This window comes from Cherax quadricarinatus, chromosome 65, assembly GCF_038502225.1.
Source record: "Cherax quadricarinatus isolate ZL_2023a chromosome 65, ASM3850222v1, whole genome shotgun sequence".
In the NCBI taxonomy this organism is placed as follows: Eukaryota; Metazoa; Arthropoda; class Malacostraca; order Decapoda; family Parastacidae; genus Cherax; species Cherax quadricarinatus.
In genome coordinates, this window is record NC_091356.1 from 588,323 (window position 1) to 610,124 (window position 21,802).

General features: G+C 39.2%; 1 protein-coding gene across 5 annotated transcripts in view; it reads left to right on the top strand.

Annotated features, from left to right (window-relative positions):
• Positions 1-21,802, top strand: part of LOC128700605 (sodium/hydrogen exchanger 8-like) — a 76,070-nt gene that overhangs the window by 5,165 nt on the left and 49,103 nt on the right. For all 5 annotated transcript variants that reach the window (XM_070098837.1, XM_070098834.1, XM_070098838.1 and 2 more), the window contains exons 3-4: positions 15,373-15,590; positions 17,388-17,518. In XM_070098837.1, coding sequence (XP_069954938.1) covers positions 15,373-15,590; positions 17,388-17,518 — 349 coding nt within the window. The remainder of the gene's footprint in view (positions 1-15,372; positions 15,591-17,387; positions 17,519-21,802) is intronic.

Genomic DNA, 21,802 nt, shown 5'->3' on the forward strand with positions numbered 1-21,802 from the left:
ATAAACGAAATTTACGATTTGCGAATCAATTTTCCCCATAAGAAATAATGTAAATACAATTAATCAGTTCCTGACACCCAGAAGTATTAAAACAAAAAAATTTTTTACATGAAATAAACATGTAGTACATACACAATACAATGGGAAATGAATGAAACATTAACAGCATAACGCTTACCTTTATTGGAGATGATTCTTAGTGTATGGGAGACTAGAGGAGGAGAGAGATTGGATTGTTTACAGTTTGAGTGTTCGCATCGCTATTGGGCCGTGCGGACGTGCTGCGCAGTAGCTCCTGATTGAGTTGGCTTTTGCGCAGTGTTGACGTGTACCTGGCTCTGTGAAGACCTGTTTGCGCGCTCTCTAGAATTGAAGCAAGATGCCCTCCATCGAGCAACTTTACCAACAGCTTAAGGAAGAATTGAGGTTGGCGAATATGGAAATTCGGCGACTGACCGAGGAAAACAAGAAGATTCGTAGCAGTCCTCCTGTTTTGAGTCCTCAGGTCAAGAAGGGAAACTGGTCAGTGGCTGGACAGCAGGGAAAGAAGTTGACGATCAAGAAGATGAATGGAAAGGTAGAAACGATGAAGAAGAAAGAGACTGCCGTGGAAACTGTTGTGGAAACATCCAATACATTCTCAGTGCTACCCGACGAATGTGAGTCGACTACTGGGAACGAGACGACGAAAGACATTAAGGAAGGTAAGAATATTGTTGTTGTTGGGGATAGCCAAGTTAGGTATATGGATAGGGCGTTCTGCTTGAAGGACAGGAGTAGGAGACAGAGAGTTTGCTTTCCTGGGGCTGGGATGGAGGATATTGTTAGCCGTCTGGATGACATCATGAAAGGTAATGGGAGCAATCCTATTATCTGTCTCAGTGCTGGAGGCAACGATGTTGGCAGACGTAGGAGTGAGGACCTGATTAGCAGGTATAGGTCAGCAATAGAAATAATTAGAAGTAAGGGTGGGAACCCTCTCATATGTGGTATTTTGCCAAGGAGGGGAGTTGGAAATGAATGGTTGTCCAGGGCAATTGGTGTCAATTGCTGGCTGGACAAATACTGTAAGGAAAATGCAGTAACATTCGTTGACAACTGGGACCTCTTCTGTGGCAGAAATGACATGTTTGCTAGGGATGGGGTTCACTTATCTAGGTGTGGGGTGGGAGCACTGGCAACTGCAGTGGAGGGAGCAGTTAGGACTTTAAACTAGGAATAGTTAGTGGTATGGGTTTTGGCAGGAAAGCAGTGAAGTCCCAGTGTAGTAATATTACGAGTTCTAGGGGAACTAGTAATAATAAGAACGAGATAGATATTGAAAAGCCAGGGACCTTGGGTGATAAGGACAGTAATAGGTTTAGTAGAAAAATAGAAATGAGCAGGAAGGGTAAAGAGAAAGGAGAGTCTTTCAATGTTTATTATGCTAATTGCCGTAGTGCTAGGAATAAGATGGACGAGTTGAGATTAGTTGCTAGTGTAGGTAACATTGATGTATTTGCCTTAACTGAGACGTGGTTTAATTCAAAAAGTCGGGACATGCCTGCGGAATGTCATATTCAGGGTTTTAAATTGTTCCAAGAAGATAGAAGTATTGGGAGGGGGGGTGGGGTGGCATTGTATGTCCGAGATCGCTTGAACTGTTGCATAAAAACGGGTATTAAGTCTGAAGTAACACATACAGAGTCTGTTTGGATAGAATTTTCAGAGGGGCATGAAAAACTGATTTTAGGAGTGATATACCGTCCCCCAAACTTAGATAGGGACCAAGGGAAACTACTATGGGAGGAAATTGTTAAGGCCACAAGGCACGATAATGTAGTAATTCTAGGAGACTTTAACTTTAGTCATGTTGATTGGAATTTCTTGACTGGGAATTTAGAATCATACGACTTCTTAGAAGTATTTCAGGATTGTTTTTTGAAGCAGTTTGTGACAGAACCTACAAGGGGAAATAACCTGCTTGACTTAGTTATGGCAAACAATGAATCCCTTGTTAATAATTTAGAAATTTCTGAGGAACTGGGTGCTAGCGACCACAAATCAATTACATTTAGCATTGAATGGAAGTACGTTAGTAGCGATAACTCAGTAACAGTCCCAGATTTTCGCTTAGCAGATTACGATGGGCTTAGAGAACACTTATCATCTGTTGACTGGGGTAACGAAGAGAGCTATCAATATGACAGTTTTCTGAACACTATACATGCTGCTCAAAGAGCGTTTATCCCATATAAAGAAATTAGATCAAATAGAAATGACCCAAAATGGATGAATAATAGGCTCAAATATCTACTAGGGCAAAAGAAAGAAATTTATAGGCGTATCAAAAGAGGTGAGGGTCATCTTATGAATCAGTATATTGACATTAAGAGGGACATTAAAAAGGGGATAAGAAAAGCTAAAAGGGACTATGAAATTAAAGTTGCTAGGGATTCTAAAACTAACCCAAAAAGTTTTTTCCAGGTCTATAGAACAAAAGTTAGAGATAAGATAGGTCCCCTTAAAAATAACTATGGGCACCTTACTGACAAAGAGAATGAAATGTGCTTGATTTTAAATAATTATTTTCTCTCAGTTTTTACACAGGAAGACACTAACAATATTCCAGTAATTAATTTTTACAGTGGGCTAGAAGAAGATAAATTATGTAACATCACAGTCACTAGTGAGATGGTTGTGAGGCAGATAGACAGACTGAAGCAAAATAAGTCGCCAGGTCCTGATGAGGTTTTTTCAAGGGTTCTTAAGGAATGCAAAATGGAACTCTGTGAACCATTAACTAATATTTTTAATTTATCTCTTCAAACAGGTGTAGTGTCTGATATGTGGAAGATGGCTAATGTAACTCCTATTTTTAAAACAGGGGACAAGTCGTTACCGTCAAATTACCGCCCAATAAGCCTGACCTCAATTGTAGGCAAATTACTAGAGTCAATTATAGCTGAGATTATAAGAAGCCATCTCGATAAGCATAGCTTGATTAATGATACTCAGCATGGATTCACAAGAGGCCGGTCTTGTCTAACTAATTTATTAACTTTCTTCAGTAAAGCTTTTGAGGCTGTTGACCACAATAAAGAATTTGATATTATTTACTTAGATTTTAGTAAGGCTTTTGATAGAGTTCCGCACCATAGACTGTTAAAGAAAGTGGCAGCTCATGGCATTGGGGGAAAAGTGCTCTCGTGGATCGAGTCATGGCTCACTGACAGGAAGCAGAGAGTGTCCATAAATGGGGTTAAATCCGAGTGGGGATCTGTAACAAGTGGCGTTCCACAGGGATCAGTCTTGGGCCCGTTGTTGTTTATAATATATATCAATGATCTTGATGAGGGAATTACTAGTGATATGAGCAAATTCGCCGATGACACAAAGATAGGTAGGATAATTGATTCAAACGTAGATGTTAGGGAACTTCAGGAGGATTTAAACAAACTCTATTCTTGGTCAGAAAAGTGGCAGATGCAGTTCAATGTAGATAAATGCAAGGTTCTGAGGCTTGGGAGTGCCCATAACACTAGTACTTATAAATTAAATGATGTAGAACTTAGCCATACAGATTGCGAGAAGGACTTGGGGGTTATGGTGAGCAGCAACCTTAAACCAAGACAGCAATGCCTAAGCGTACGTAATAAGGCAAATAGATTACTGGGATTTATATCAAGAAGTGTAAGCAACAGAAGTCCAGAGGTCATACTGCAGCTTTATACATCATTAGTAAGGCCTCACCTAGATTATGCAGCTCAGTTCTGGTCTCCGTATTACAAAATGGACATAAATTCGTTAGAAAACATTCAGCGTAGGATGACTAAATTAATACATAGCATCAGAAATCTTCCTTATGAAGAAAGATTGAAGACTCTTAAGTTACATTCACTTGTTAGACGAAGAATGAGGGGAGACCTGATCGAAGTGTATAAGTGGAAGATAGGTATAAATAAAGGGGATATTAATAAGGTCTTGAGGATGTCTCTCCAAGAGAGAACGCGCAGTAATGGATTTAAATTAGGTAAGTTTAGATTTAGAAAGGACATAGGAAAGTATTGGTTTGGAAATAGGGTAGTTGATGAGTGGAACAGTCTACCTAGTTGGGTTATTGAGGCTGGGACTTTGGGTAGTTTCAAATCTAGGTTGGATAAGTACATGAGTGGGAGGGGTTGGATTTGAGTGGGACTTTCACATCAGAGCTTATTTCTTGGGTGGCATTGAAAATTGGGTTGGGCAAATGTTTTGTTAGTGGGATGAATTGTAAAGGACCTGCCTAGTATGGGCCAGCAGGCCTCCTGCAGTGTTCCTCCTTTTCTTATGTTCTTATGTTCTTATGAATCCCCTTCCAGCAATACCTCAGGTACCAATTGCTTCTCTGGGGTTGCTTCTCTTCTCTGTTTCTTAATACCACTAGGACCACCTTGAGAGTCACTCTAGTCCTGTCTCCCAAAGTATATGTGGAGAGAGCTCTGTTTCTGGCGTCTCTTTAACACTTCCCTAAAATGGCCCAAGACTTTGTCACTGTACATATTTCTCACCTTCTTTACCACAGGCTTGGCACTAGGAGCATTCTTTGGAGCCATGGTAGCTTATTTAGTACTTGCAAGCACTAAAATGAGTGGAATAATATGAAATATTTCGTAGGAGCACTTGAGGGGACCTTCACTCACTGGTAAACAAGGCCAGACTGGCTGGGTAGGGAGGCCGCCTTGGCTCATACCGTGCATACGCTTCCCGGACGAACTACTATTCACGAGTCAACCTATGAAAAGCGAGTCCATGTTTATACGAAAATACCCCTATGATTAGCGAAATTTACGATTGCCGAGAACTACGAAAAGCGAGGGACCACTGTATATATATTGTATATAATATATATATATATATGTATATATATATATATATATATATATATATATATATATATATATATATATATATATATATATATATATATATATATATATATATATATATATATATATATATATACAGTGGACCCCCACATAGCGAACTTAATCCGTGCAAGAGGGCTGGTCGTTATGCGAAATGTTCGCTATGCGAATTAATTTTCCCCATAAGAAATAATGGAAATAAAATTAATCCGTGCAAGACACCCAAAAGTATGAAAAAAAATTTTTTTTACCACAAAAAAATGTTAATTTTAGTACACACAAACTGAAAAAGGCATGCACAATTACATGACACTTACTTTTATTGAAGATCTGGTGATGATTGATGGGATGGGAGGAGGGGAGAGAGAGTGTTAGTGTTTAGAAGGGGAATCCCCTTCCATTAGGACTTGAGGTAGCAAGTCCTTTTCTGGGGTTACTTCCCTTCTTCTTTTAATGCCACTAGGACCAGCTTCAGAGTCACTGGACTTCTTTCGCACAACATATCTGTCCATAGTGGCCTGTACCTCTCGTTCCTTTATGATTTGTCTAAAGTGGTTCACAACAGTGTCATTGTAACAGTCACCAGCACGGCTTGCAATAGCTGTGTGAGGGTGATTTTCATCAAAAAAGGTTTGCACTTCAAGCCATTTTGCACACATTTCCTTAATCTTTGAAGTAGGCAATTCCTTCAATTTCTCTCTCCCCTCCTTTGAACCAGTTTCCCCAGGTCTGGCCTCTTGCTCTTGAAGTTGATCTATCAGCTCATCAGTGGTTAGTTCTTCATTGTCCTCCTCCACCAACTCTTCCACATCCTCCCCACTAACCTCCAACCCCAAGGACTTCCCCAATTCCACAATTGATTCCTCAACTGGTATACTACTCCTCTCAGGGTTAGCCTCAAACCCTTCAAAATCCCTTTTGTCTACACATTCTGGCCACAGTTTCTTCCAAGCAGAGTTCAAGGTTCTCTTAGTCACTCCCTCCCAAGCCTTACCTATAAGGTTTACACAACTGAGGATATTAAAGTGATCCTTCCAAAACTCTTTTAGAGTCAATCCAGTGTCTGTGGTCACTTCAAAGCACTTTTGAAACAGAGCTTTTGTGTACAGTTTCTTGAAGTTGGAAATGACCTGCTGGTCCATGGGCTGCAGGAGAGGAGTGGTATTAGGAGGCAAAAACTTCACCTTAATGAAGCTCATGTCCCCATAAAGTCGCTCTGCCACGTCTGTAGGATGACCAGGGGCATTGTCTAACACCAGGAGGCACTTAAGGTCTAATTTCTTTTCAGTTAGGTAATCTTTCACATTGGGGGCAAATGCATGGTGTAACCAGTTATAGAAAAATTCCCTAGTGACCCATGCCTTACTGTTTGCCCTCCACAGCACACACAAATTATCCTTGAGGACATTCTTTTGCCTGAACGCTCTGGGAGTTTCAGAGTGATACACTAATAAAGGCTTAACTTTGCAATCACCACTAGCATTGGCACACATCAACAAAGTAAGCCTGTCTTTCATAGGCTTATGTCCTGGGAGTGCCTTTTCCTCCTGAGTAATGTAGGTCCTGCTTGGCATTTTCTTCCAGAACAGGCCTGTTTCATCACAATTAAACACTTGTTCAGGTTCCAGTCCTTCAGTTTCTATGTACTCCTTGAATTCATGCACATATTTTTCAGCCGCTTTGTGGTCCGAACTGGCAGCCTCACCATGCCGTATCACACTATGGATGCCACTACGCTTCTTAAATCTCTCAAACCAACCTTTGCTGGCCTTAAATTCACTCACATCATCACTAGTTGCAGGCATTTTTTTAATTAAATCGTCATGCAACTTCCTAGCCTTTTCACATATGATCGCTTGAGAGACGCTATCTCCTGCTAGCTGTTTTTCATTTATCCACACCAATAACAGTCTCTCAACATCTTCCATCACTTGCGATCTTTGTTTCGAAAACACAGTTAAACCTTTGGCAACAACAGCTTCCTTGATTGCCGTTTTCTTGCCCACAATAGAAGCGATGGTTGATTTTGGTTTCTTGTACAACCTGACCAGGTCGGTGATACGTACTCCACTTTCATACTTATCAATGATCTCTTTCTTAATTTCAATGGGTATTCTTACCCTTTGAGGTGTAGGGTTGGCACTAGAAGCTTTCTTGGGGCCCATGGTCACTTATTTTCCACAAACAGCACCGAAAACACTGTAATAATACGAAATATTCCGAGTGTATGCTTGAATGTTACCGCGGAGGCTAGCTGGTAAACAATGGGACGGGCGGCACATGTGAGGCTGGCTGAGGGCCCACATTGGACGCGTCTCGGACGAAGGTCGCTGAGCGGGTTTTTGTCCACTATGCGGGGCAAAATTTTAGCGAACAAAGCGTTCGCTATGCGGATTGTTCGCTATGCAAGGCGTTCGCTATGCGGGGGTCCACTGTATATATATATATATATATATTATATATATATAATATGTATATATATATATATATATATATATATATACACAGTGGACCCTTAACTAGCGATGACATCGATTAACGATAAATCTGACTAGCGATACATTTAAACGCAAAAATTTTGCCTCAACTAGCGCTTAAAAACCAGACCAGCGCTATTCGATCCGTACCATACGCGTCCACTTTGGTCTGAGCGCGCCTCACTTGTCCCTTGGGTGTCAGTGTTTACAAGCCAGCCAGCCACCGCTGTCGCTTCCAAACACAACAACTGGAACATTTTATATTATCACAGCCTTTGTAGTGATTGCACCTGCAATATAAGTCACCATGGGCCCCAAGAAAGCTTCTAGTGCCAACCCTACATCAAAAAGGGTGAGAATTACTATGGAGATGAAGAAAGAGATCATTGCTAAGTATGAAAGTGGAGTGCATGTCTCTGAGCTGGTCAGGTTGTATAATAAACCCCAATCAACCATCGCTACTATTGTGGGTAAGAAAACGGCAATCAAGGAAACTGTTCTTGCCAAAGGTGCAGCTGCTGCTGCACCACAGTCAGCTGTTGTTGCTGCACCACCATCAGCTGTATTACTCGAAGATGTGGAGAGAGTGTTGGTGTGGCTTAACGTAAAACAATTACCGAGAAACGATTAACCCTGGAGGGTTAGCCACCCAGGATAACCCAAGAAAGTCAGTGCATCATCGAGGACTGTCTAACTTATTTTCATTGGGGGTCCTTAATCTTGTCCCCCAGGATGCGACCCACAACAATTGACTAACACCCAGGTGAACAGGAAAAAATGCCTGGAACTAGTGCTCATATTGGTGAAGTTAGTGGGGAGGATGTGGAAGAGTTGGTGGAGGAGGACAATGAAGAGCAAACCACTGATGAGCTGCTAGATCATCTTCAACAGTAAGAGGCCACACCTGAGGAAACTGCTTCGGAGGAGGGGAGAGAGAAATTGAAGAAGTTGCCTACTTCAAAGATTAAGGAAATGTGTGCAATGTGGCTTAAAGTGCAAACCTTTTTTGATGAAAATCACCCTCACACAGCAAGCCGTGCTGGTGACTATTACACTGACAGTGTTGTGAAACACTTTAGGATAAAGGAACGAGAGGTACAGGCCTCTATGGACAGATATGTTGTGCGACAGAAGTCCAGTGACTCTGAAGCTGGTCCTAGTGGCATTAAAAGAACAAGGAAAGTAACCCCAGAAAAAGACTTGCTGCCTCAAGTGCTAATGGAAGGGGATTCCCCTTCTAAACACTAAGACTCTCTCCTCCCATCCCATCAATCATCACCAGATCTTCAATAAAGGTAAGTGTCATGTAACTGTGCATGTCTTCTTCAGTTTGTGTGTATTAAAATTAATATTTCATGTGGTAAAATTTTTTTTTTTTCAATACTTTGGGGTGTCTTGCACGGATTAATTTGATTTCCATTATTTCTTATGGGGAAAATTAACTTGACTAACGATTATTTTGATTAACGATGAGCTCTCAGGAATGGATTAATATCGCTGGTTGAGGGTCCACTGTATATATATATTATATATATTATATATATATATACATGTATATATATTATATGCAATAAGATCACAGTAAACAGGTGATTTCAGAATATGCAAAACAACCACTCTGAAAGAATAGAGAAATTCCAAGCGCTTTTGTGACTACTCACATTATCAAGGACCTATAGTTCCTTGATAATGTGAGTAGTCACGAAAGCACTTGGAATTTCTCTATTCTTTCAGAGTGGTTGTTTTGCATATATATATATATATATATATATATATATACATGTATATTATATAATATATATATATATATATATATATATATATATATATATATATATATATATATATATATATATATATATATATATATATATATATATATATATATATATATATTTTTTTCTTTTTTTAACCCTTTGAGGGTCGACAGGCCCTCTCCGAAACTCGTTCTCAGGGTCGGCCAAATTTCAAAAAAAAAAAATTATTTTTTCTTATGAAAAAATAGAGTATTTTTTTCTAAACATTATAGGCTAAACAAAAAAATTTTAACGTCAATACTTACCGAGATATGGAGGTGTGAAATTTGCCAAAATTGAACAACATATGGTAACATCGCCGACTGCCGTCACCCGGTATTTTTCTATTTACTTTTTTATGTACTATTTTCAATTATTTTTCAATTTTTCTTTTTCTGAGTAACTTTTATGGCCTCTGAGGCCAACATGATCAGTATTTTGTAAGTTATTTCTTTTTCAATACTACATACACAATAAGGGCGTAAACACTGTTGTCATTATTTTGTTTACAGAAAATATTTACACAAACAAACAATATGAAATGTTGTTTATTACTATTTTTCTATATTTTATATACACATATACAGTCACAGGACATGTTTCTAGAAGTTCTGCAGCCTGTGGAAGTCTTTGAAACATGGTGTCATGCACAGTGGAGTTTTGCACTCCTCACACATAAAACGAGTGTCTCTGCGTTGTTGTGGGCGTTTTTTTGTATGTGAACAGACGTAACACCTCTTCTGAGCCTTTTTCTTCAAAGCAGTAGCAGGCAGTTTTACCAGGAAGTGATCACCATGCTTCAGACGAGCAGGTAGTTGTTGATAATTTGGTGGGCGGTCAATTGCAGGTGCATTTCCTTGGTACTTGAATACTATTTGTCTGATGACAGACAAACAGAATTCGCCGTACTGTGGTTTGTTTCTGGTGCTCATCTTATACATATTATAAGCATTGAGCATGGAAATGTCCAGAAGATGGAAAAACAGTTTGATGTACCACTTATAACTCTTGCGAACACAATCAGCAAACCCAATCTGCATGTCACATTTGTCCACTGAACGCATGTTGAAGGTGTAATCAATCACAGCTGCAGGTTTTAGAATGGGTTCATTTCTCTCTCTATGCTGCCTGCCACTGTCTGCCATTTCATTAGGGTGAATTGATGACAACAGTGTGACATCTCGTTTGTCATGCCACCGAAATGCCATGATGTCATTGGCAGCAAACGCCTGCACCTCACCTCTGCGAGTGCCAGCGTCAAACCTGGGCATATGTTTTCGATTTGCATGCACTGTGCCACACACATCTGTCATGTTCACTCGCAAAAAATCACTGAGTGAGGGGCTTGTGTACCAGTTATCTGTATATAATATATGCCCCTTACCAAGGTATGGTTCTATCATTGTTCGAACCACATCACCTGAGATGCCCAATAACTTCCTGGTATTTTGCAATGTATAACTTCCAGTGTACACAATAATATCCAATACCAGACCACTGTAACAATCACAAAGCACAAACAACTTTATACCAAAGCGTTTCCTCTTGCTTGGTATGTACTGCTTGAAAGAGAGTCTTCCTTTGAACAGAATCAAAGACTCGTCAATTACAAGCTTCCTGAAGGGATAAAAATGAGTACTGAATTTCTGTTTCAGATACACAAACACATTCCTAATCTTATATAACCTGTCAGTTCTGTCAGGCCTGGTTTTATCTGAGAAGTGAAGCATACGTAACATTAGCACAAATCGATTCACTGGCATTATATCACTGAAACCTGGTGTTGCAATCAGGGGGTCTGTTGACCAGTATGATTTCACTTTGTGCTTATACACATGTGGCATAAGCATTATTGTGGCAAAGAAAAGATACATCTCAGCCACAGTTGCCTCCTTCCATTGGTGTAGACGTGATTTTGGTGAAAGTATTGTGTTTGCCATGGTGTACTCGTAGTATGTGTTGCTTTCCATGACAATACTTTTCATCAGTGGTTCGTCAAAGAATAACTCGAAACATTCCAGTTCAGTGGCATTGTTCCCAAGTGCACAAGATGGCCGTATTCCACTTTGGCTGCCATCAAACTGGTGGGGATTTGGAACAAAATTGACAGCTTCCTGCCAATCCCAGGTGCGGTCTGCTGGTGGGTACTGGACAATGACAGGTGGTTGTGGTTGTGGAGGTTGTGGTTGTGGAGGCTGGTGTGGTGGGGGAGTGGGGGATGGTGGCCTTTGTTCTAGATCAGCTGAGGCAGCGGCGTGGCTGGCAGCGTGGGTGGCAGCATGGCCCACTGCTGGTGCCTCACCGCCGGCACCACTACCACCACGCACATTTTCCATCCCAATTGCAACAGTATCTTCGTCATTTTCACTGTCTGTTCCTGTTGTACAGCCACGGGATGTACTCCGAGATACACTCCTTCCCCTTGGTATAACATATGGCACACTTCCAGAGCGCATATATCGTCGTATATACTGACGCTTCACTGGGGAATATTGCACTTCACTATCACTACTGGAACTAGTTTGAAGAGCTTGTAGTTCATATTCACTATCACTATCATCACCCATGCTCTCATCTGAGTCTGGGATTTGGGAAAATAGAAGTTCCCTCTTGGGTTCTGGAACAACTGAACGTGAACACGAGGGCCCAGCACCAGAGGTGGAAGGCTGAGGGTCGTCTGGGTTTTCTTCACTATTACCGATATTATGGTCATTAGTTTCGGTCAAAACCTCACTAAAACCACGAAACTCATCTTCACTGGCACTTCCATCACTATTAGAACTGTCACTGGGGAACAAAAGTGTCCCAATTCGCCGAGGAGTGAGGAGCTTCTTACCGCGAGGCATGGTGGACATTGTTTACTAAGAGGGCATTCCCACAATGCACCACTGGGTCCCAGATTTTTTTTCTACCGCGCACACTGACCACGCAGACCCATTCTCTCACACCTAGGCCTATCAGCCTTTTCGCGCGAGATTTGAGGCCGCTAGAATTTATGCGTACTAGTACGTCAAAAACCCCTACACGTAAGACGTACTAGTACGACGAACACCCTCAAAGGGTTAACAAGTCGGCCCTCTCCCACCGAGGCAGGGTGACCCAAAAATAAGAAAGAAAATCCCCAAAAAGAAAATACTTTCATCATCATTCAACACTTTCACCTCACTCACACATAATCACTGTTTTTGCAGAGGTGCTCAGAACAGAACAATTTAGAAGCATATATGTATAAAGATACACAACATATCCCTCCAAACTGCTAATATCCCGAACCCCTCCTTTAGAGTGCAGGCATTGTACTTCCCATTTCCAGGACTCAAGTCCGGCTATATAAAAATAGCCGGTTTCCCTGAATCCCTTCACTAAATATTACCCTGCTCACACTCCAACAGCTCGTCAGGTCCCAAATACCATTCGTCTCCATTCACTTCTATCTAACATGCTCGTGCAAGCTTGCTGGAAGTCCAAGCCCCTCGCCCACAACACCTCCTTTACCTCCTCCCTCCAACCTTTTCAAGGACGACCCCTACCCCGCCTTCCTTCCCCTACAGATTTAAATGCTCTCCATGTCATTCTACTTTGATCCATTCTCTCTAAATGACCAAACCACCTCAACAACCCCTTTTCAGCCCTCTGACTAGTACTTTTATTAACTCCACACCTTCTAATTTCCACACTATGAATTTTCTGCATAATATTTACACCATACATTGCCCTTAGACAGGACATCTCCACTGCCTCCAACCGTCTCCTCGCTGCTGCATTTACCACCCAAGCTTAACACCCATATAAGAGTGTTGGTACTACTAGACTTTCATACATTCCCTTCTTTGCCTCCATAGATAACTTTTTTGTCTCCACATATACCTCAAGGCACCACTTGCCATGTATGCACGAGTACAATTATCATTTATAGTAACATATTGTAAATTACCTAAGATAACCCAAATAAAAAAAAAAGTCAAAGTGAACAGAGACAGTGGGTTTAAGAATAGAAAATATGTATAAGAGAACATCTAGGATAATTTTCCAAGAAGATGCATTTGTGTAAGATTGGTTTATATTGAATGTGTCATACATGGAAAAGTGTATAGGTATTTCATGTACATTAAAACTAGAACTTAAGGTCTTTTAACAATGAATAGATAAAGTTAGATTATTTATCTCCTATACAGTGGAACCTCAAAAATCGAACTGCTCCCAACACGACCAATTATGTAAGTGTATTTTTGTAAGTGCTTTTATAAGTGTATTTTTGAGGGTCTGAAATGGACTAATCTAATTTACATTATTCCTGACGGGAATAAATTCATTCGGTTAAGGCACTCGAACAGCCTTCTGGACCGAAGAAAGTTCGATATTTGAGGTTCCACTGTATTTGATAATCTTATTTAAAGATAAGATTATCAGGTGCAGGATATTTTATTTGTTTAAAATACCTTTTTACCTCTTAGTAATCTCTCACTGCTTTAATCATAACTGTTGTACTGTACTCTAAATTCAGAAACTGTATATGCTGAATTGTCTCTTAAAATTTTTGTTCTGTTTTTTAGTAGTGTCCCTAGTGGTACTAATTAAGTATATAGTAAGTGCATACCAATTTTAGTCTTATCAAAATGTTTTGTATAATAAGGAACTTTAATAAAATAGTAGTGAAGGAATGATAATAATTTTTTCTGATACCGATACTAAATCGTAGGCCAGTACCAGTACTGATGCCACCAAAATTAGCCATCTATAATAGTACAAGTAATGGTACCATCAAAATTGGCTGATGCCATCCAATACTCAGTTTGATGCAATTATTGATACTATCAAAATTAGTCACTACTCACCGATATAGATACTGTAGTATACCCTAAGAAAAAATTGTTCTATATAGTTATGTAATTCTCAGCACAGTAACAACAGTTTGTGTGTATACGTATTTGGAAATAAAATTCGTATTTGTGTATGTCTTGCCTTGCCCGGAATTGAACCTAGGTACGTACAGTCAAAAGTGATAACACACGAGTTATGAATGATCCACCGTTATGCAAAGTAAAAATTAAGTAAAGCAGAGATATTACAGATAGCCAGAAAACTCTTACAGAAATTGTTGAATAAAGTACAGTAATGATGCAGTACATTAGATGAAATATTATGGTGGTGTTTAGTCTCTTTGTTGTGATCTGCTTAGTTTAATTGGACAATGCCTGTTATATAGGTTTTGGGTTTTTTTGAAAAAAAAAAAATGCTGACAACCCATCCTGTTTAGAGCTTCATTTTTATAATAATAATAATAATAATAATAATAATAATAATAATAATTTTACCCATCCACTAATAATATTCTCACATCTGTACCACACCTCACTGTTTTTCTATTAGAGGTAATGCAGTACATCACTCCTTTAACTGCAGTCTTTTGATACCAGAGTTTAGATGACCCTCCGAACTGCAATACCCCCTTCCCTCTTTCAGTGTGTGGGCACTGGACTTCCCTCCTCCAAGTCTCAAGTCTGGCTTCCCAGACTGTATACTATTATGACTTCAAATGAAGGCAGGTTTTGACAAACTTTGTTGAAGAGGGGGCCCATTTTGGGGTGAAATACTGTATACGGTTCCAGTGGCACAGCCTCAGGGGAAGGACGGGTGTCTAAGGGGGTTAAAACTTCCCAAGATGCAGATGTACTGTTTTTTCAAATAATGGCTAATTTTCACTATTATATTGAACAATAAACACAAAAGCACAGTAATTTAAATTTTTTTACATATATACATGTACAGTGGAACCTCAAATATTGAACTTTCTTCGGTCCAGAAGTCTGTTCAACTGCCTTTACCGAATGAATTTATTCCCATCAGGAATAATGTAAATTAGATTAGTCCATTTCAGACCCTTAAAAATACACTTATAAAAGCACTTACAAAAATACACTTACATAATTGGTTGTGTTGGGAGCAGTTCAATTTTTGAGGTTCCACTGTACTGATAATTATATGTTTTAAAAGAGAATTTCTTTGATTTTTTCAGCATATTATTTTTAAGTCTCCTCCCTTATAATGAAATCTTGGCTAAAGACCTTTCCAGAATAAAATTCTGACTTCACCACTGTACAGTTCTCATATTATTTTTGGTTTTATTGTCTCCATTTAGGTTTATTTTTTCCATTATCATTTGTATTTATAATTAATATAGACTTCATACTTACACAGACTTAATTTATACAGGGGGCAGTTAACAAAGACTTGCTTGACGTAAGTACATCTTCAATAGCACCTACAACGACTACCACCACAGAGGCCCCACAGCTCACTCTTCATATCGGGAATAACACCATCAGTAATGTGTGCAACATCTCCTCCGATGATTACACCAAGCTAACTTCTTTCTATCCTCAACACTGCATTAAAGATGAAGGCGAATCAGAGGGACAAGATGCAGGAGGGTACAGTACTGAGCATGTTCCAAATTATGAAATTTAATAATTAGAATTATCAGTTTTGCCACAAATATACTGTTAAGTGACAGTTATTGTACGGTTCACTTCTTTGTATGGTTTAGTCATATAATATACCTCTTTCAGTCTCAATAATGTTATCAAACCATATCTAATTGTATAGTATGTGGCAGCAAAAGAATGGATCATTATTTTGTTTTTATTAGGCTCTTAAAGCAGACACTGATCTGAATCAAGCTATTAAGATTGTTTAGGAATTTGAGATGTGGTAGATAAGCATTTAAGACACAGATGGTTGCTAAAAAGATACTCTCATGGTCAACCAAAGAAATTTGGTTTATTGTTTCTTATACATGCTTAATCTGTTTTCTTTGTGACTTATATACTTAATTTCCATCATTAACCCTTTGAGGGTTTTCGTCGTACTAGTACGTCTTACGCGTAGGGGTTTTTGATGTACTAGTACGCATAAATTCTAGCGGCCTCAAATCTAGTGGGAGAAAGCTGGTAAGCCTTCATATGAAAGAATGGGTCTATGTGGTCAGTGTGCACAGTCTAAAAAAAATCCTGCAGCACACAGTGCACAATGAGAAAAAAAAAACTTTGACCATTTTTTTGGAATAAATCAGCGACTTTGCAGTGTATTTTCGTATGGTATTTATTGTTGTATTCTAGTTTTCTTGGTCTCATTTTATAGAATGGAAGACATATTACAGAAATTGAGATGATTTTGGCTGGTTTTACAATGAAAGGTGCCTTGAAATTGAGCTCAAAGTAGCAGAAATGTTCGATTTTTACCAAACTTCAAAAGTAAACAAATCGTGCCAAGTGTGCAATACACTTCAACTGGTGAGTCTAATATTCTTTCACAAGTGCACCAATAATATTTATACCATTTTTTACACTAATGCAGTAGTCTGCATAACAGTAAATCTTATATTTTTTGTGAGAATAAAAATTCAAAATGGAAAGCAAAAGAATATAAGAGGGACCTTGAGACGTGACTAATGACTAGAGGAAATGTCATTTTAGTGCCAGGAATGTCTTTCTTGTTTATTCTGGACCCTATTCGGAAATTGGCATCTTTTGAAATTTGTGTGAAATTGGCAAAATTGCTAAATTCTGACCACTGTACTGGATAGTTGAATTTCATAAATGGGTGGTTTCTTGCACCCATTCGATAGAAAAAATGGAGTTCTAGCGAAATATTCATGTTTTTTGTCGACTAGTACAGCGAAATTGGCCGAAAATGGGGCTCAAAGTGGGCAAAATCGCCGATGCGTAAACATCGCCGAGACCGCTAACTTTGCGAGAGCATAATTCCATAAGTTTTCTATCAAATTTCAAACTTTTGGTGTCTTTATGATCGGGAAAAGATTCTCTATCTTTTCATAAGAGAAAATAATTTTTTTTTTTTTTAAATTTGGCCGACCGTGAGAACGAGTTTCGGAGAGGGCCTGTCGACCCTCAAAGGGTTAAATACAGTACAATACAATATTTCCATATTCTTTGTGGTCCTGTATAACAGTAATTTCTATCATGGTCAGCTGTAACTTTTTGACTAATATTGTATGTGTAATATGTACTATATATTAAAATGTATAGTATATACAACATTTTGTTTAAACTTAAATTTGAAGATGTTTAAATTTGAAGTGTTTTTCCATTTCTTAGAAACTTTATTCACTGTGCCTGTAGTGTTAGAAAAGATTGATATTTTAGAATATAGAAACATTGTTTCCTGTCATTCTGTCAGCATGATATAGCTGTGATATTTTATTTCAGAGCTGTTGTTGATATTGAATCTGGGAATGAAACTCAGTCATGCCACACAAGTGTTGACCTACCAGAAATGGGAGCAGCAGAACAAGAACACCTGTCATCCCTCTCTATATTTCTCATACTTTGTGTGCTTGGTAAGAAAGGTCATTTATCCTACACTGAATGAGTTGTTAACAGATGTGTCTGTTTTGTGATGAGCAAACTGAGGCTCGTGCTTCCATCACTACTTATTCCTATAAGTGGGTGCAAGGGTCAAGACTCGGCTCCTGGCTGTGCCTCTCAAATCACCGCTTCCCAGTTTCACTCTCTCTCAGCCTCATGGGCCCTGTCTTACCTGCTCTTAAAACTACGTATAGAGTCTGCCTCTGCCACTTCTTCGTCAAGATCATTTCATTTCCCAACCACCCTGAGACTGAAGAAATACTTCTTGACATCCTTGTGACTTGCCATCCCTGTCTTTAAAGCATCCAGCTGTTGCCCCAAGTACCTGTTTAATGCCTCTCAAACAGCCTGTTGCAGTCTGCCCTATCAGTTCCTCTGAGTTGTTTTTATGTTGTCATTTCTCCTCTGGTCTTTCTGTTCTTCAGTGTCATTAGATTCAGCTCCTTTAGCCTCCCTTCATAGCTCATACCCCATAGTTCTGGAACTAGGCTTGTTGCATACTTCTCTGCTTAAATTTCTTAACACTTTTCCATGCTGGTGCTGCACATTCCTGAATGGGACTGACATACATTGCATAAACTACCTGGAGTGACTCTGTTGAGATTCCTGAAGGCCACTCATATTTTCTAGGCGAGCATCAGCAGCTTAGGTTATTTAGTTGATGTGAGCCTCTGGTGATATGCTAGGCACTATGCAGCCTCTATCCTCCCTAGTTTATACTTCATATCCAGTCTTCTAGCTCCTTCCCCAGTCTTCATAATATTTCATTTGCTGGAGTTGAATTCAAACAACCACATATCTGACAAACCCTGTAGTTTGTCCAGATATATGTGCAGTCTTTCTTCATCCTCATTCATTTGTATTATCTTCAGTGAACATAGATTTATCTGACTTGGTCCCATCCGGTATGTCATTCACATAAATCAGAAACAGTACTGGACTTAATACAGTCCTTGTGGCACCTTATTTGCCACTCTTCCCCATTCTGAACATAAGAACATGTAAGAACATAAGAAAGAAGGAACACTGCAACAGGCCTACTGACCCATGCAGAGCAGGTCCATGACATCCCCCCAGATTAGACCAATGACCCACCCAGTCTGGTTATCCCCCACTCAAGGATGGAGCACTGTACCAGACCCAGCAGCACAAGCTAGTCAGGTCCAACTCACACCCACCCACACCCACTCATGTATTTATCTAACCTATTTTTAAAACTACACAACATTTTAGCCTCAATAACTGTACTTGGGAGCTTGTTCCACTCATCCACAACTCTATTACCAAACCAGTGCTTTCCTATATCCTTCCTAAATCTGAATTTTTCCAACTTGAAACCATTGCTGCGAGTCCTGTGTTGGCTGGAAATTTTCAGCGCACTATTTACATCCCCTTTATTTATTCCTGTTTTCCATTTATACACCTCGATCATATCCCCCCTAATTCTACGCCTTTCGAGAGAGTGCAGATTCAGGGCCTTCAGTCTATCCTCATAGGGAAGATTTCTGATACATGGGATCATCTTTGTCATCCTCTTTTGTACGTTTTCCAGAGCATTTATATCCATTCTGTAATACGGTGACCAGAACTGAGCAGCATAGTCTAAATGAGGCCTAACCAAGGATATATAGAGTTGAAGAACCACCTGGGGACTTCTATTATTTATACTTCTAGATATGAAACCAAGAATTCTGTTAGCTTTATTGCGAACACTAATGCACTGTTGTCTTGGTTTTAGGTTACTACTAACCAGAACTTCTAAATCCTTTTCGCAATCGGTAGTATTAAGATCTACATTATTTAGTTTATATGTGGCATGGTTATTTAACTGTCCAACATTTAGAACTTTGCATTTGTCAATATTAAACTGCATCTACCACTTATCCGACTATTGCATCAGTCTATTCAAATCATCCTGGAGTGCTCTAATGTCCTCATTAGAATGAATTGGACGGCCTATTTTGGTGTCATCAGCAAATTTGCTTATGTCGCTATTTATTCCCTCATCTATGTCGTTTATGTAAAATGTGAACAACAACGGGCCCAACACTGACCTCTGAGGAACACCGCTTGTGATGTGCCCCCATTCTGATTTCTCCCTATTTATGCAAACTCTCTGCTGTCTATTTGTCAGCCATGCCTCTACCCAGGAAAAAATTTCTCCTCCTATTCCGTGTGCCCTAAGTTTCCTCAATAGCCTCTGGTATGGAACTCTATCGAAAGCCTTACTGAAGTCCATATACACAATATCATATTCATTACCATGATCTACCTCCTCAAACACCTTGGTGAAAAAAGTTAGTAAATTCGTAAGACAGGAATGCCCCTTTGTAAAACTGTGTTGAAAATCATTAATCAATCTGTGCCTGTCAAGATGGCTATGAATTGCTTCGGCAATTATTGATTCCATAAATTTTCCCACTATGGAGGTAAGGCTTATTGGTCTATAGTTCGAAGCCAAGGACCTGTCACCTGCCTTGTAAATAGGTATTACTTTGCTATTTTCCACTTTTCAGGCACTATGCCAGTTTGTAGTGATATGTTAAAAAGATTAGCCAAAGGTATGCTAAGTTCCTCTTTACATTCCTTTAACACCCTTGCAAACAGTTCATCAGGACCTGGGAATTTGTTAGGTTTTAGTTTCTCTATTTGTCTGAGGACCATGTCACTAGTTACCGCAATCATACATAGCTTATTATCATCCTGTTCTACGTAATCTATTATTTCAGGAATATCGCTAGTATAGTCACCCTGCCTCGGTGGGAGACGGCCAACTTGTTGAAAAAAAAAAAAAAAATCGCTAGTATTTTCCTGGGTGAAAACTGAGAGGAAGTAGGTATTTAGAATTTCCTTATCACTGTCAGTGATCTGACCAGAGTTACTCTTAAGTGGGCCAATCTTGTCCCTAATCTTACTTCTGTATACCTGAAAGAACCCTTTTGGGTTAGTCTTTGAATCCCTTGCGACCTTAGCCTCATAATCTCTTTTTGCTTTTCTTATTCCTTTTTTTATTTCTCTCTTTAATTGAATATATTGATTTCTTAACTGCCCATCCCCTCTTTTGATACGCCTATATATGCCTCTCTTTTGACCAATGAGATGTTTTAATCTATTGTTCATCCATTTGGGATCATTTTTGTTGGATCTAATTTCCCTACTCAGTACAAAAGTTGTCTGGGCAGCTAGAACTATGCTCTGAAAAATGTCATATTGGCAACCAAGATCACCTACCTGACCCATAGTCAGGACATCCCAATTTAGCCCACCCAAGTAATTTTTCAGTCCCATGAAGTCGGCCAAGCGAAAATCTGGGACAGAGATTTGATTGCAGTTATATGGGTAATTCCATGATATATTGAAACTAAGTGATTTGTGATCACTTTCCCCAAGCTCATCATTAACCTCAAGATTATTAATTAGTGAATCTTTGTTTGCAAGAACCAAGTCAAGCAGATTGTTTCCTCTAGTTGGTTCTGTCACAACCTGTTCTAAAAAGCAATCCTGAACCGTATCAAGAAAGTCACTAGACTCAAGATTTCCTGTCATATTGTTCCAATCAATTTGTCTAAAGTTAAAATCTCCCATTATCACAACATTTTCATATCTAGATGCCTTATGAATTTCATCCCATAACAGCTTATTGCACTCCCTACCAAGGTTTGGGGGCCTATAAATCACACCCAAAATTAATTTGTCACGACCTTCGAGAAACTGAAGCCAAGCCGATTCTGTGTTCAATGTTTCTAATCTTATATCATGTCTAAGACAACAATTTAGATTTTCTCTGACATACATCACCACACCACCACCCTTCCTGTGGACCCTATCAGTGTGGAATAGTTTATAACCCTGTATGTTGCATTCAGAAGGCATTTCTCTATCTTTCAGGTTGAACCAGGCCTCTGTTATACCAATAATATCTATATTACCTATACTTGCAAGTAATTTCAGCTCATCTATCTTATTTCTTAGACTCCTACTATTTGTATAGTAAACCTTAAGGGAGCTAGTCACTCGTTGCCCTCTACTATCTCTCTTTGTTTGTTGATCAATTGATTTGCCATTACTAGCAACTTTATTTTGAATATTGTCTTTTAAACATATCCCTGAGGTATCCCTGTAATAACTGCTGTTTTTAACCCTAATGCTGCAGCCTGATTGTTTCCCACAAACACCCATACTTCTATAATCTATCAGTTTAAATTCCTAGACAAGTCATCAATTACCTTCTCAATTGAATTGGCTAATGCAACCAC